The sequence below is a fragment of the Scyliorhinus canicula genome, chromosome 16 (assembly GCF_902713615.1).
Source record: "Scyliorhinus canicula chromosome 16, sScyCan1.1, whole genome shotgun sequence".
NCBI classification, from domain to species: Eukaryota; Metazoa; Chordata; class Chondrichthyes; order Carcharhiniformes; family Scyliorhinidae; genus Scyliorhinus; species Scyliorhinus canicula.
Genome location: NC_052161.1, coordinates 16,841,091 through 16,855,358, shown reverse-complemented (window position 1 = coordinate 16,855,358; position 14,268 = coordinate 16,841,091). Strand labels below are relative to the sequence as shown.

General features: G+C 42.7%; 1 protein-coding gene across 2 annotated transcripts in view; it reads right to left on the bottom strand.

Annotated features, from left to right (window-relative positions):
* Nucleotides 1–14,268, bottom strand: part of mxi1 (max interactor 1, dimerization protein) — an 82,259-nt gene that overhangs the window by 7,655 nt on the left and 60,336 nt on the right. For both annotated transcript variants that reach the window (XM_038822229.1, XM_038822230.1), the window contains exons 4-5: nt 824–938; nt 217–388 (exon numbers count right to left, since the gene is read on the bottom strand). In XM_038822229.1, the coding sequence (XP_038678157.1) occupies nt 217–388; nt 824–938 (287 nt within the window). The remainder of the gene's footprint in view (nt 1–216; nt 389–823; nt 939–14,268) is intronic.

Sequence of the window (14,268 nt, the reverse complement as noted above, 5' to 3'; positions counted from 1 at the left end):
GTTTCTTAATATTGCTGGAAATATATCCTTCTTAGTCCCAAAAAGCCTCATTATGAGCTTCAGCTGACTCAAGATGATCTTGTCACGCAATGGATTATGATTATCATGAGCAGACAAGGTTATTGTGGGTTTTAGATGTGATGAAATGCATCAGTGCATAACATCACTGCAAAATAGAAAGTTATTGTGGGCAACAGAAACTCTATGAAATACTACCTCGTTCTGAATCTGAACGATCAGAGAAGGCAGTGGACCCTATGCTGTCCATTCGTATTCGCTCATTCTCTGGCAGACCCTGTAGCTGTTCCAGTCTCCTTTTTAAAAAACGATGTTCCCTTTCCAGATGTTCAATCTGGTACAGTGACTTTCTATCCAGATCTTCAAGTTTCTGCAATGGAGTAAAACATAAATGATGATGATGAACTTGTTTCTATTGAGTAAGTTAATCAAAGAATTGATTTACCAAGATAAACACTAGAGGAGTTGGCAGCAGTGACTCAAGGCAGGTCATGAACTTAGCATATTGTACGTGGACATTAAATATAGCAGAATACCATTACTATGATTAGGAGCTAACTTGCATCAACAGAACTTTAATCAAATACTTTAGAAATTGGGGCTTTATCATAGTTAATAATTTTCTTATGAATTTCTTAATAGGTCCGCTGGAGAATCATTCCATAATTGATTTGTAGCATAATTAAAATTGATAATGTAATTTATAAACTTTGTTTTAAACTTCCAAAGTAAACTTACTGTAAGTGAAATTACATGAATTTATTAGCATCTGACATAGAAACTGTAGCTGAGCATTTTGCTTTACCTTAATATGTGCTTTGGCTTTGTTGAGTAAACCAAGTGTGGTGTGCCTGGTACACTCTGATCCCAGTGGTATAAGTTCCTTTAATCGCTCCAAACAGAGACGAAGGTGTGCTCGCCTATAAACAAAAATACAGTACATCATCTTGCTTCAAACTCAATCTAACAATAAGCCAATATTAAATAGCAATTCATGGAATATTCATCGGCATTAGATTAACCAAATACCAATATTTTATTTCAGGCAACACCTAATTGTCAATTGTCCACCTAATAAAAGTCAGATAATAAAGAAAGTGAATGGAATTGAAGTTGTACAAGACATTGGTAAGACCATTCATGGAATACTGCGTTCAGTTCGGGTCACCTTATTATAGGAAGGATATTGTTAAACTAGAAAGAGTGCAGAAGAGATTTACGAGGATGGTACCAGTACTTGATGGTCTGAGTTATAAGGAGAGGCTGGATAGGCTGGGAACTTTTCCCCTGGAGCGTAGGAGTCTTAGGTGTGACCTTGTAGAGGTCCATAAAATAATGAGGAATACAGATAAGGTAGATCGTCAACATCTTTTCCCAAAGGTAGAGGAGTCTAGAACTAGAGGGCATAGGTTTAAGGTGAGAGATACAAGAAAACAGGGGGGGAATTTCTTCACACAGAGGGTGGTGAGCATCTGGAAGGGTTGCCAGAGGCAGTGGTAGAGGCGGGTACAATTTTGTCTTTTAAAAAACAGTTAAGACAGTTACATGGGCAGGGCGGGTAAGGAGGGATATGGGCCAAATGTACGCAAGTGGGACTAGCTTAGTGATAGGAACTGGGCGGCATGGCCAAGCTGGGCCGCAGGGCCTGTTTTCATGCTGTAAACATCTATTACTCTAATGTTGGTAATTATAGCTAAAGGAATAGAGTATAAAGGTACGGGAATGTTGTTGCAACTATACAAGGTATTGGTGAGACCATACCTGGAATACTGTACACAGCTTTGGTCCCCTTATTTGAGGAAAGATGTGGCGGCATTGGAGGCAGTTCAGAGGAGATTCACTAGGTTGATTCCAGAGACGAGAGGTTTATCGTATGAAGAGAGATTGAACAGTTTAAGCCCATATCTTATTGCGTCAAGAAGAATGAGGGGAGATCAAACTGAGGTATACAAGATGATAAAAGGTATGTATAAAGTGGACGTGGAGTGGATGCTTCCTCTTGTGGGGCATTCTAGAATGAAAGGTCATAGTCTCAGGATAAGAGGTCGCAAATTTAAAACAGAGTTGAGTAGAAACTACTTCTCTCAAAGGGTTGTGAATCTGTGGAATTCGCTACCCCAGAGTGCGGTGGATGCTGGGCCAGTGAGTAAATTGAAGGAGGAGTTTGACAGATTTTTAATTGGTAATGGATTGAAGGGTTATGGAGAACAGGCAGGACGGGATCAAACTCGATGAGCCAAATGGCCTAATTCTGCTCCTAATATGTTATGAACTTATCAGCATAAAAATAAATGCCAGTGTTTCTACGCTGATAGATCATTAGCTTTCATTTGCTGTAGAACATTCCCTGTGCCAAGTATAAAGTGAACATCAGATATCTAATTTAATGATTCAATGACAAATTACTTAAGAATTGACTTTTGTTATAGTTTCAAATATATGAAATTCCCAGAAATAAATTCAGATTACTCCCCGATAAACATGTAGGAACGATGTTACAAACTATTACAGGTCGAGCATCCCTTATCTGAACTTTCAAGAACTTCCAAAATCCACACTTTTTCTTTGAGCGCCGACATGACATCACGAGTGGGAAATCCCACAAGACTCTGGGAAGGTTCCCGGGCGATGCGCAGGTCCCAACACGCCACACATGCGCAGGTCCCAGGGACAGGCCGTTTTGCCCCCTCAAATTATATTCCAAAATCCGACACACTCAGCCCCAAGCATTTCAGATAAGGGTGCTCAACCTATCACTGTCAGACTTCATAGCATTCAGACTCAACAGAGTTAAATTCCAGATCATAATCTCTGCTGCATGTTTTTGTACTGAAGTTGCCGATAATGATCCTGCTTTTGACATTTTCAGCTCGAGACTGATGTTGTTTCTTTTATTGCCACATTCCTACTCCTTGTGCTGTAATACTTTTACCCCTTTTGTTATTTAATCACTTCTGCTTTCCGACCACAAAGATACCCTTGTTTCCTCCAAGACCTTTTCTTGCCTCTACTCTTCTTTAAAATCTATTACATCTTAATCCAGTTCTGAAACTGTTTCTTTCTCCAGATATGCTATCTGATTTGCTGAATATCTCCAGGCATTTTCTGTTTTCTTGACAACTATTAATTGGTTGTAGAAACATTCTGGAAATAAGAGTATGTTATGAACATAATGTCAGCCACTGCCATCAAACAAATCTGACTTAGACTGAACAAACATAGATTCCACACAAATACTGTTGGAAATGGGTGACTTCAAGGCTGGGATATAACATCAGGGTTCAGATTACTGTTAGGGTTTAGAATAATGGCTAAATCTCTCCATTAAATTATAGCTTTTAATCATATCCAGTAGAACAATTTGTAGTTAGATAGTAACTTTAGTGTAGAAAAAACATTCTCAAGTGCTTTAGAAGTGAAAAATAATAATGACTGGGTTGTGGGGGCAAAACCCACGCAGACAATGGGGAGATGTGCAAACTCCACACGGTCAGTGACCTAGATCTGGGATCGAACCTGGGACCTCAGTGCTGTGAGACAGCAATGCTAACCACTACGCCACCGTGCTGCCCGTAATCCATTACTTAGTAGTTTTAGAATTACTGGTTAATCTAGTTTGAAGCATATGAAAACTGTACTCCTAGATGTGTGATTTGATTAAATCAGTCAATGAGTATTTTACAAGGAATGTGGAATGCTCCAGTGCATCAGTTGAGATGAAAAAATAAAATTCTGCCAAATTTGTTCACACCTCATCTCGTCAGCAACAGGATAAAGGAAAGGCCATTACCATCTATGAATCTTGACAATGAGTGTTGGCAAGCTACTAAATTGCAAGGGGCAGCAAAAAATAATGCAACCTTGTTTTTGTTTGGTTCAATAGAAACACTTGGGCTGCACGGTGGCGCAGTGGTTAACATTAAATTATAGCTGAGGACCCGGTTTCGATCCCGGCCCCGGGTTACTGTCCATGTAGTTTGCACATTCTTCCCGTGTCTGCGTGGACCCAAAGATGTGTCCGATAGTTGGGAGTGGCCACGCTAAATTGCCCCTTCTTTGGGAAAAAATGATTTGGGTACTCTAAATTTATGAAAAAAAGAATAGGAGCACTTGCTTCCAGGTGTCGCAAGATTGCAAATCCAGCCAATTGTTCCCACCCGCCACTAACCCAGGAGAACTGACCACTAGCACAACTACAATCAGTGAATTCAACAGTCTGGGGTGGGGGGAGATTAAGTTTAGTGTCCTAGCCTGCACATCTAAACAAGTCACTGGATAAATTCAGTGAGCCCTAAAGGTACATAGATACACAGAAGATAGGAGCAGCAGGAGGCCTTTTGGCCATTCGAGCCTGCTCCGCCATTCATCATGATCATGGCTGATCATCCAAGTCAATAGCCTAATCCTGCTTTCTCCCCATAGCCTTTGATCCCATTCTCCCCAAGTGCTATATCCAGCCGCCTCTTGAATATATTCAAAGTTTTAGCATCAACTACTTCCTGTGGTAATGAATTCCAGAGGCTTACCACTCTGTGTGAAGAAATGTCTCCTTATCTCTGTCCGAAATGGTTTACCCTGAATCCTCAGGCTGTGACCCCTACACTGTCTAGTTCTGTTGGAATTTTATAAGTCTCATTCTTCTGAACTCCAGTAAGAACAATCCCAACCTAGTCAATCTCTCCTCATATGACAGTCCCGCCATCCCTCGAATCAGTCTGGTAAACCTTTGCTCCACTCCCTCGAAACAAGTACATCCTTCCTCCGAGAAGGAGACCATAACTGCACACAATACTCCAAGTGTGGCCTCACCAAGGCCCTGTACAATTGCAGCAACACATTCCTGCTTCTGTACTCAAAACCTCTTGCAATGATGCAACATACCATTAGCCTTCTTTACCGCCTGCTGCATCTGCATGCTTACCTTCAGTAAATGGTGTACAAGGACACCCAGGTTCCCCTGCACACTCTCTTCTCCCATTTTACAACTATTCAGATAGTAATCTGCCTTCCTGTTTTTGCTTCCAAAATGAATAACCTCACACTTATCCAAATTATACTGCATCTGCCATTGGTTTGCCCACTCATCCAACCTGTCTAGATCTTGCTGTAGGATCCTTGCATCCTCGTCACAATTCACCCTTCCACCGAATTTGGTATCATCTGCAAACTTTGAGATGTTGCATTTTGCTCCCTCATCCAAATCATTAATATATATTGTGAATAGCTGGGGTCCCAGCACCGATCTCTGTGGTACCCCACTGGTTACTGCCTGCCAATCTGAAAAGGACCCATCAATCCCTACTCTTTGTTTCCTCTCTGCCAACCAGTTTTCTATCCACAATACATTTCCCCCAATCCTATGAGCTTTAATTTTGCACAATAATCTCTTATGCAAGACTTTGTCAAATACCTTCTGAAAGTCCAAATATACCACATCAACTGGCTCCCCCTTGTCAACTGTACTGATTACCTCTTCAAGGAATTCCAACAGATTTGTCAAGCATGATTTTCCCTTCATAAATCCATGCTGACTCTGACTCATCCTGCCACTGCTTTCTAAATGTTTCGCTATAAAGTCCTTGATAATGGATTCAAGCATTTTCCCCACCACTGATGTTAGGCTTACTGGTCTATAATTCCCTGCTTTCTCTCTACCTCCCTTTTTGAATATCAGAGTGACGTGAGCTATCCTCCAATCTGCAGGGAAGGTTCCAGAGTCTATAGAATCCCGGAAGATGACCACCAATGCATCCACTATTTCCAGAGCCACCTCCTTAAGCACTCTGGGATGCAGATTCTCAGGCCCTGGGAATTTATCCACCTTCAATCCCATCAGTTTTCCCAGCACCATTTCTCTACTATATGTTGAACTCCCTCAGTTCTTCCCTCTCACTAAAATTTTCATTCTCCAACATTTCTAGGATCTGATTTGTGTCCTCATTTGTGAAGGCAGAACTAAAGTATGAATTCAATTGCTCAGCCATTTCTTTGTCACTTATTATGTATTCATTTTTCCCCGTTTCTGTCTGTAGTGAGCCTACATTTCTCATTACCAATCTCTTTCTCTTCACATATCTGTAGAAACTCTTAGTGTTGGTCTTTATGTTCCCTGCAAACTTCCTTTCGTATTGTACTTTCCCCTTAATCAATCCCCCCATCCTTCTTTGCTGAATTCTAAACTTCTCCCAATCCTATTATTTTTCTTGGCCAATCTGTATGCTTCTCCCTTGTATCGGATACTATTTCTAATTTACTTTGTAAGCCATGGATTGGCCCTCTTACCCCCTTTGCTTTTGTGCCAGACAGGAATGAACAGTTGAGGGGCAGCACGGTGGCGCAGTGGTTAGCACTGCAGCTTCACGGCGCCGAGGTCCCAGGTTCGATCCCGGCCTTGGGTCACTGTCCGTGTGGAGTTTGCACATTCTCCCCGTGTCTGTGTGGGTTTCTCCCCCACAACCCAAAGATGTGCAGGGTAGGTGGATTGGCCACGCTAAATTGCCCCTTAATTGGAAAAAATTAATTGGGTACACTAAATTTTTTATTTTTTTTTAAAAAGGAATGAACAGTTGCAATTCTTCCATGCGTTCCTTGAATTTTTGCCATTGTCTATCCACTGTCATCCCTTTAAGTAACTCTCCCCAATCTATCAAGGCCAACTCACGCCTCATATCCTCATTCTTCCCTTTATTAAGATTCAGCACCCTAGTCTCCGAATCAACTACTGCACTCTCCATCTTGATGAAAAATTCTATTATGTTATGGTCGCTCATCCCCAAGGGGTCTCGTACAGCCAGATTGGCAATGATTCCCTTCTCATTACACAGTACCCAGTCTAAGATGGCCTAATCTCTAGTTGGTTCCTCACATATTGGTCAAGAAAGCCCGTATACACTCCAGGAATTCCTCCTCTACGGCACTGTGGCTAATTTGATTGTTCCAATCAACGTGAAGATTAAAATCACCCATGATCACAGGTATTCCCGTATTACATGCATCTCTAAGTTCTTATTTAATGCCATTCCCAACTTCACTAGTGAAGTTTGGGGGTTTATATATGACACCCACTAATGTTTTTTGTCCCTTGGTATTTCTCAACTCTACCCATACAGATTCCACATTGTCAGAGCTAATATCCTTTCTCACTATTGTTTTAATTTCCTCTTTAACCAGCAGTGCTACGCCACCACCTTTTCTTCTATGCCTGTCCTTCAGTTCCCATCCCTGTTCACCCTGCAGCCATGTCTCCGTAATCCCAATTATATCATACCCATTTATATCTATCTGTGCGATTAGTTCATCCACTTTATTGCAAATGCTTCGTGCATAAGGCACAGAGCCTTTAAGTTTGTTTTTTTCACAATGCTTGTCTTGCTCCCAATATTTTTCTCTACTGCCCTGTTTGAATTTTGTCCTTGGTTTCTACACCTGTCACTTTTCATATTCACTTTTCTACCGTTTGCTTTTGTCCTTGCTACCTCTTTCTCTGACCCCTTGAGTAGATTCTCACCCCCCCTGGCATATTAGTTTAAACCATTCCCAACCACTCTAGCAAATAGCCCCCCCTGGGACATCAGTTCCAGTTGTGCCCAGGTGTAACCCGTCCAGTTTGTACAGGTCCCACCTTCCCCAGGAGTCTGAAACCCTCCCCCTGACACCATCTCTTCACCAATGTATTCATCCTATATATACTGTCATTTCTACTCTGACTAGCACGTGGCACTGGTAGTAATCCTAAGATCACTACCTTTGAGGTCCAAATACTTAACTTCCTTCCTAGCTCCCTGTATTCTGCTTTTCGGACCTCATCCCTTTTTTTACCCATGTCGTTTGTACCTAAGTGTACCACGACCACTGGCTGTTCACCCTCCCCTCAAGGCTCCGAGACAGCCTTGACCCTAGCACCAGGGAGGCAACATACATCCTGGAGTCTCGTTTGCGGCCACAGAAACACCTGCCTATTCCCCTTACAATTGAATCTCCTATAACTATTGCACTGTCACACTTATTACTCCTCCCCTCTGCAGCAGAACCAAGGTTTCTTAAGAAATGGTGTCACAATTATGAGGTTTAAAGATTGTTAGATTTTGGGACTGTACTTTTAAATTTAGTGTTAAATTAAGGGGGTCATATAACTTGTTCGGAAGTGTGCCTGACAGAAAACCTGAGTCTATTAATTGTTACAGATTAAAGGGGACACAAATTGTTTTACTGGGAAGAAAGTGCAAGGTGTTTACACTTGGGAAACAATGGCAGCAGCATGTGTGCTTACCATGGCTAGACAGCAAGTCACAGAAGATGTTCATAATGTTGGGTCACAGACAGTTGTGCTTTCAACTGTTCAACATTAAAGACGTGGACTCCTAAGTAAAGCTAATAAGCAACTCTATCTGGATTACAAGGCCCTTATGATTCACATCACCATGGTGTTGAGCTTCGAGAAGGGAAGGGTACAGAGGAGGCCATTATAATATCAGGTTACTTTCCTTCTTCTGGATTCAAGGGGAAGCAATAGCATAGTGGTATGTCATTGGACTAGTAAACCAGAGACTCAGGGTAATGCTCTAGGAGCCCAGGTTTGAATCCCATCACAGCAGATGATAAGTTTGAATTCAATAAAAATACAGAAGTCTAATGATGACCATAAAATCATTGCTGATTGTTGTAAAAACCCATCTGGTTCACAACTGTCCTTTAGGGAAGGAAATCTGTAATTTACCTGGTCTGGCTTATATATGACCCCAGATTCACAGCAATGTGGTTGACTCTTAAATGCTCTCTGATTAAGTCAATCAGTTCAGGACAATAAATGCTGGCCCAACTAGCAATGCCCACATTCCGAGAGAACAGCTAAAGGCCTGTCCTCACGCTCAGATTTCAAAGACCAAACTTGTGGGGTGTTTAAACAAGGCTGGAACATTTCTCCAAGTATCCAGGAAAATTTGTACCATGAAAGACAGTTTCAGGCTGGAAGAGGGAAAGATCAGAAGTAAACCCTCAGGTTCTAAGAATCATTTTGGACTAATTCTGGGAAAATTGAATGACCGCTTAACGGTCCGTGTTTTTTTCTGTGTTAAAAGTTCTGCTTTGTAGTTTAAAGTACAAGGTACCAATGAAAATAGTCAATAGCGTGTTACAATAAACATCTTAAAACTTGTTGTGTCATCCATTCAGTTATTAACTGCAAGTTCAAATTTCTTTTAAAAGTAATTGGTTTCTACGGGGATCCAAACAACTGTTTCTAGCAGGCTTTAAAGACAATTTGTAATCTTGGGAAATTTGCCAGGACTACATTTATTCATTGTCAATCAGTGATTTTGGATAGCTACTGGTCAGGTGAAGGAACAGCAGCTTTCATTTTAATCTTATTACATACATCACCATTTTGGCAGAAAGATCAAGGAAATCCAAATCCTTTGCTATATGTTTAATATATTTTAACGATCATTTTACCAGATCTTCCACTCACAACAGCAAGTACTGCACCAATATTATTAAAAAGAAAGGGAAAATAAACAAATTGAACCCTTTGTTTCTTATTCATCCTTTTTGGATAACTAATGAATTTGCAAAGACCATTCAGAACCTTCAAATATAAAATGGGACAATTTCCCCCTTTAGGATCACGGGGAAAATGTCTTGCCCCACCATCAAAAACATCAAAAGGGATAACAGTTGCCTCACAGTCATTTTTAGCTCTATAAAGTGTTAAATGGCTGGGAACACAATCTCCACTCCTTGCTTTGGAGGATGTTCTGCTTCAGAAAGCTGCCAGCCGATCTAGCTGCACCACTGGGAGCACTACTGCAGTTCCACCAGTCTAAGTGCAGAAGCCCAAAGAACCACTTAGGAGGAGAGTATTGGAGATAGGACAGAGGGGAGGGGGGCACCCAATCTGGGAGCACCTTAATTCCCCTTTCTCACCTGACTGAAGGCCCAGTCGACCCAAACCTTCCTCATTCATTAATCCTGCCGTCCCAGGAATCAGCCTGGTACACTCCCTATACGGCAAGTATGTCCTTTCTTAGGGAAGGAAATAAAAACATGAACATAATACTCCAGAATAAAAGCAAAATGCTGCAGAGGTTGGAAATCAGAAATAAAAACAGAAAATGCTGGATAAACTCAGAACTGTAGAAGAGTCATTTAGACCAGAAACGTTAACTTGGTTTTTCCACAATACTCCAGATGTGGTCTCAGCAAGGTGATGTAGTAAGATCCTTGCTCTTGTACGCAAATCCTCTTGCACTAAGTGGGGGCATGTGGCACAGTGGTTAGCACTGGGACTGTTGAGGACCCGGGTTCGAATTCCGGCCCTGGGTCACTGTCCGTGTGGAGTTTGCATGTTTCACCCCCACAACCCAAAGATGTGCAGGTTAGGTGGATTGGCCATGCTAAATTGCCCCTTAATTGGAGAAAAAATGTTGGGTACTCTAAATTTATTTTTAAAATCTTGCAATAAAAGCCAACATTTGCCTTCCTAACTGCTTGTTGTACCTGCATATTAGGTCCCTTTCTACATCAATATTTCCCAATCTATCACAATTTAAATAATACTCTGCTTTTCCTACGAAAAGTGGATTTCACAATTAGCCACACTATACTGCAGCTGCCATTCATTTGTCCCAATCACAACTTGGCTAAATCGCCTTGAAACCTCTTTACTTCCTCCTCACCACTCCCATTTCCACCCCATTTTGTGTCATCAGCAAGCTTGGAAATATTATATTTGATGCCCTCATCAAATGGTTGATATATATTGTGAATAGCTGGGGCTCGAGCACTGAACCTGTTTTGCCCCACTGTCTTCCACTCCAAAAAAGACCCATTTAGTCCTATTCTGTTTCCTGTCTACAAACCAGTTCTCAATCCATGCCAACATATTACCTCCAATCTCATGCCGCTTCAATTTTGTACACTAACCTCTTATGTGGAATTTTATCAAAAGCTTTCTGAAAATTCAAATACACCACATCAACTGGTTCTCCCTCGTCTATTCTACCAGTTGCGTCCTGAAAGAATCTCAGTAGCTTTATCAAATATGATTATCCTTTCATAAATTCATGTAGGCTTTATCTAATTTCGCTGATATTTTTCTAAGTGTCCTGTTATCACATCCTTTATAATAGACTCTTGAAATGTTCCCTACTGATATTATGCTAATTGGTCTGGAATTTCCCGTTTTCTCCCTCCCTCCGTTTTTAAATAGTGAGGTCAAATTTACCACCTTTTCTTTAATTTCAGGGTATCAATATAGAAATTGCACTGTTGTCTTAAATGCGCATGCTAACAATTCAATTTGTACTTTGCACACTTGTATAACACAATTAATAGGGTAAAATGTCAAATAATTGTTATCAAAGATAATCTGACATTAAATCACAATAAGATACACAGGTAGATGACCAAAAGCCTGCTCAAAAATATAGATTTTTAAAAAATCTTAAAAGGAGAGTAAGTAGAGTGAAGGAAGTTCAGAGCTTGGGCAGCTGAAGAAGGCACAGCCCCAATGGTTGAAAATCAGAAATGTGCGCGCAGTCAGAACTGGAGGACTGCAGAAATATCAAAGTTATCAGGATAGTAGGGCAGCACGGTGGCACAATGGTTAGCACTGCTGCCTCACAGTCGAGGTCCCAGGTTCGATCCCGGCTCTGGGTCACTGTCCATGTGGAGTTTGCACATTCGCCCCAGGTCTGCATGGGTTTCACTCCCACAACCAAAAGATGGGCAGGGTAGGTGGATTGGCCAAGCTAAATTGCCCCTTAATTGGAAAAAATGAATTGGGTACTCTAAATGTTTTTTTAAAGTTATCCAGATAGAGAAGGCTAGAAAAGATTAGGACGGGTCAGGGTCACAAGACGGATTTGAGAATGAAGATGAGAATTTGAAATTCAATGCAACACAGCAGGGTGAACAGCCAGCAGAGTTTTGAATTCAGGTGCAAATTAGGAGATAGGCCAGGACAGCATAGGATTCTTCAAGTGTATCTGTGAATGAGGCATGAAAAAAGCAAATGAGCTGAGGCAAGGATAGTTAATTGATGTTATGGATATGGAAGTAGTTAATTTTGGCTATGCAGAGGATATGGGTTCACAGGCTTAGTCTCAATATCAAACAGGCCTCCAGGATTGTAAAATCAAAGAAACTAAACTCACTTGCCTTTAGTTCCAGTTCAATCAACAACCCATGAAATGGCAATAGCAGTTTACTTTTTTTAAATGAGAGCACTCTATTTTTAAAGATTAGTTGGACAGCAGTGGAGTATATTCTTACTCCTTTCTCTATGTTCTTAGTCCTTTCTCTAGTGAAAACAATCTTTAAGGGCAGCACGGTAGCATTGTGGATAGCATAATTGCTTCACCGCTCCAGGGTCCTAGGTTCAATTCCGGCTTGGGTCACTGTCTGTGTGGAGTCTGCACATCCTCCCCGTGTGTGCATGGGTTTCCTCCGGGTCCTCCGGTTTCCTCCCACAGTCCAAAGATGTGCAGGTTAGGTGGATTGGCCATGATAAATTGCCCTTAGTGTCCAAAATTGCCCTTAGTGTCCAAAATTGCCCTTAGTGTCCAAAATTGCCCTTAGTGTCCAAAATTGCCCTTAGTGTCCAAAATTGCCCTTAGTGTCCAAAATTGCCCTTAGTGTTGGGTGGGGATATTGGGTTATGGGGATAGGGTGGAGGTGTTGACCTTGGGTAGGGTGCTCTTTCCAAGAGCCGGTGCAGACTCGATGGGCCGAATGCCCTCCTTCTGCACTGTAAATTCTATGGCTATGGCATGTTACCATGAAAATGGAGTATATTTTAGGAAAGTCCAAACAGTGGGTGTTCTGTAATTGCTCACTAAAGGCATAGAAAGAACAGCTGGCAGAGAGCTTTTGATACTGGACTCAAGGCCGTCCCTACCAGAATAGGCAGAGAGGTGTTGAAATTTGGACTGTATGGTGCAAAACTGGACATCTGGCTACCTTACCTATTAATAAGAAGGCCGAATGGACCTCCAGAGACACACAGCAGCTGGAGCAGATAGCCAGGGAGGTCAAATATACAAATAATGAACAGTGGTCTGTCCCCCAAGCCTACTCTGTCATTTGATAAGATTATGGCTGATCCGACTGTGGCCTCAACTCCACTAATAAATTGGTTAAACATGATTTCCCTTTTACAAAATCATGTTGGATCCGATTGCACTAAGATTTTCTAAATGCCCTTCTATAACCTCCTTAATAATAGATTTGTGGCAATAGGGGGAGCAACACAGCTAGGAGGGGTCCCAGCTTGGGGGGGGGGGGGGGGGGGGGGGGGGAAACCAGGTTGCTGCTGGTATGGTCAAGGGGGAGATGGAGCGAGTAGAGGGGGTCGGGACAGGGGTCTGCCGCCGTGGGGAACAGGCCGAGCGTGGGGTGTGGGCGCGTGGCTGGCCGCGGAGGGGTTATTGCTAGTCGGTGGGGGAGGGGTGGGCGAGCAGCCCCCTGATCCGGCTGATAACCTGGAACATAAGGGGACTGAACGGGCCGATTAAGCGGGCCCGGGTGTTTGCGCACCTGAAGGGGCTGAAGGCGGATGTCGTCATGCTCCAGGAGACACAACTGAAGGTGGCGGACCAGGTAAGATTGAGGAAGGGGTGGGTAGACCAGGTGTTCCATTCAGGACTAGATGCAAAACACCGGGGGGTGGCGATTCTGGTGGGAAAGAGGGTTTTGTTTGAGGCGTCGAGCATTGTGGCAGATAATGGCGGTAGGTACGTAATGGTAAGTGGTAATTTGTAAGGGGAGAGGGTGGTACTGGTTAATGTTTACGCCCCGAACTGGGACGTTGCGGGTTTTATGCGGTGCATGCTAGGCCAAATCCCGGACCTGGAAGTGGGGGGGCCTAATAATGGGGGGAGACTTCAACATGGTGTTGGATCCGACACTGGATCGTTCCAGATCCAGGACGGGCAGGAGGCCGGCGGCGGCTAGAGTACTGAGGGGGTTTATGGACCAGATGGGAGGGGTAGATCCTTGGAGATTTGCAAGGCCGAGGGCTAGGGAATTCTCATTCTTCTCACATGTTCATAAGGCCTATTCCTGGATCTATTTCTTCGTTATGAGTCGGGCGCTGATCACGAGGGTAGGGGATACCGAGTACTCGGCAATAGCCATCTCAGATCATGCCCCGCATTGGGTAGACTTGGAACTGGGGAGGAGAGAGACCAGCGCCCGCTGTGGTGCTTGGATGTGGGACTGTTGGCAGATGAGGAGGTGAGCGAGCGGGTCCGC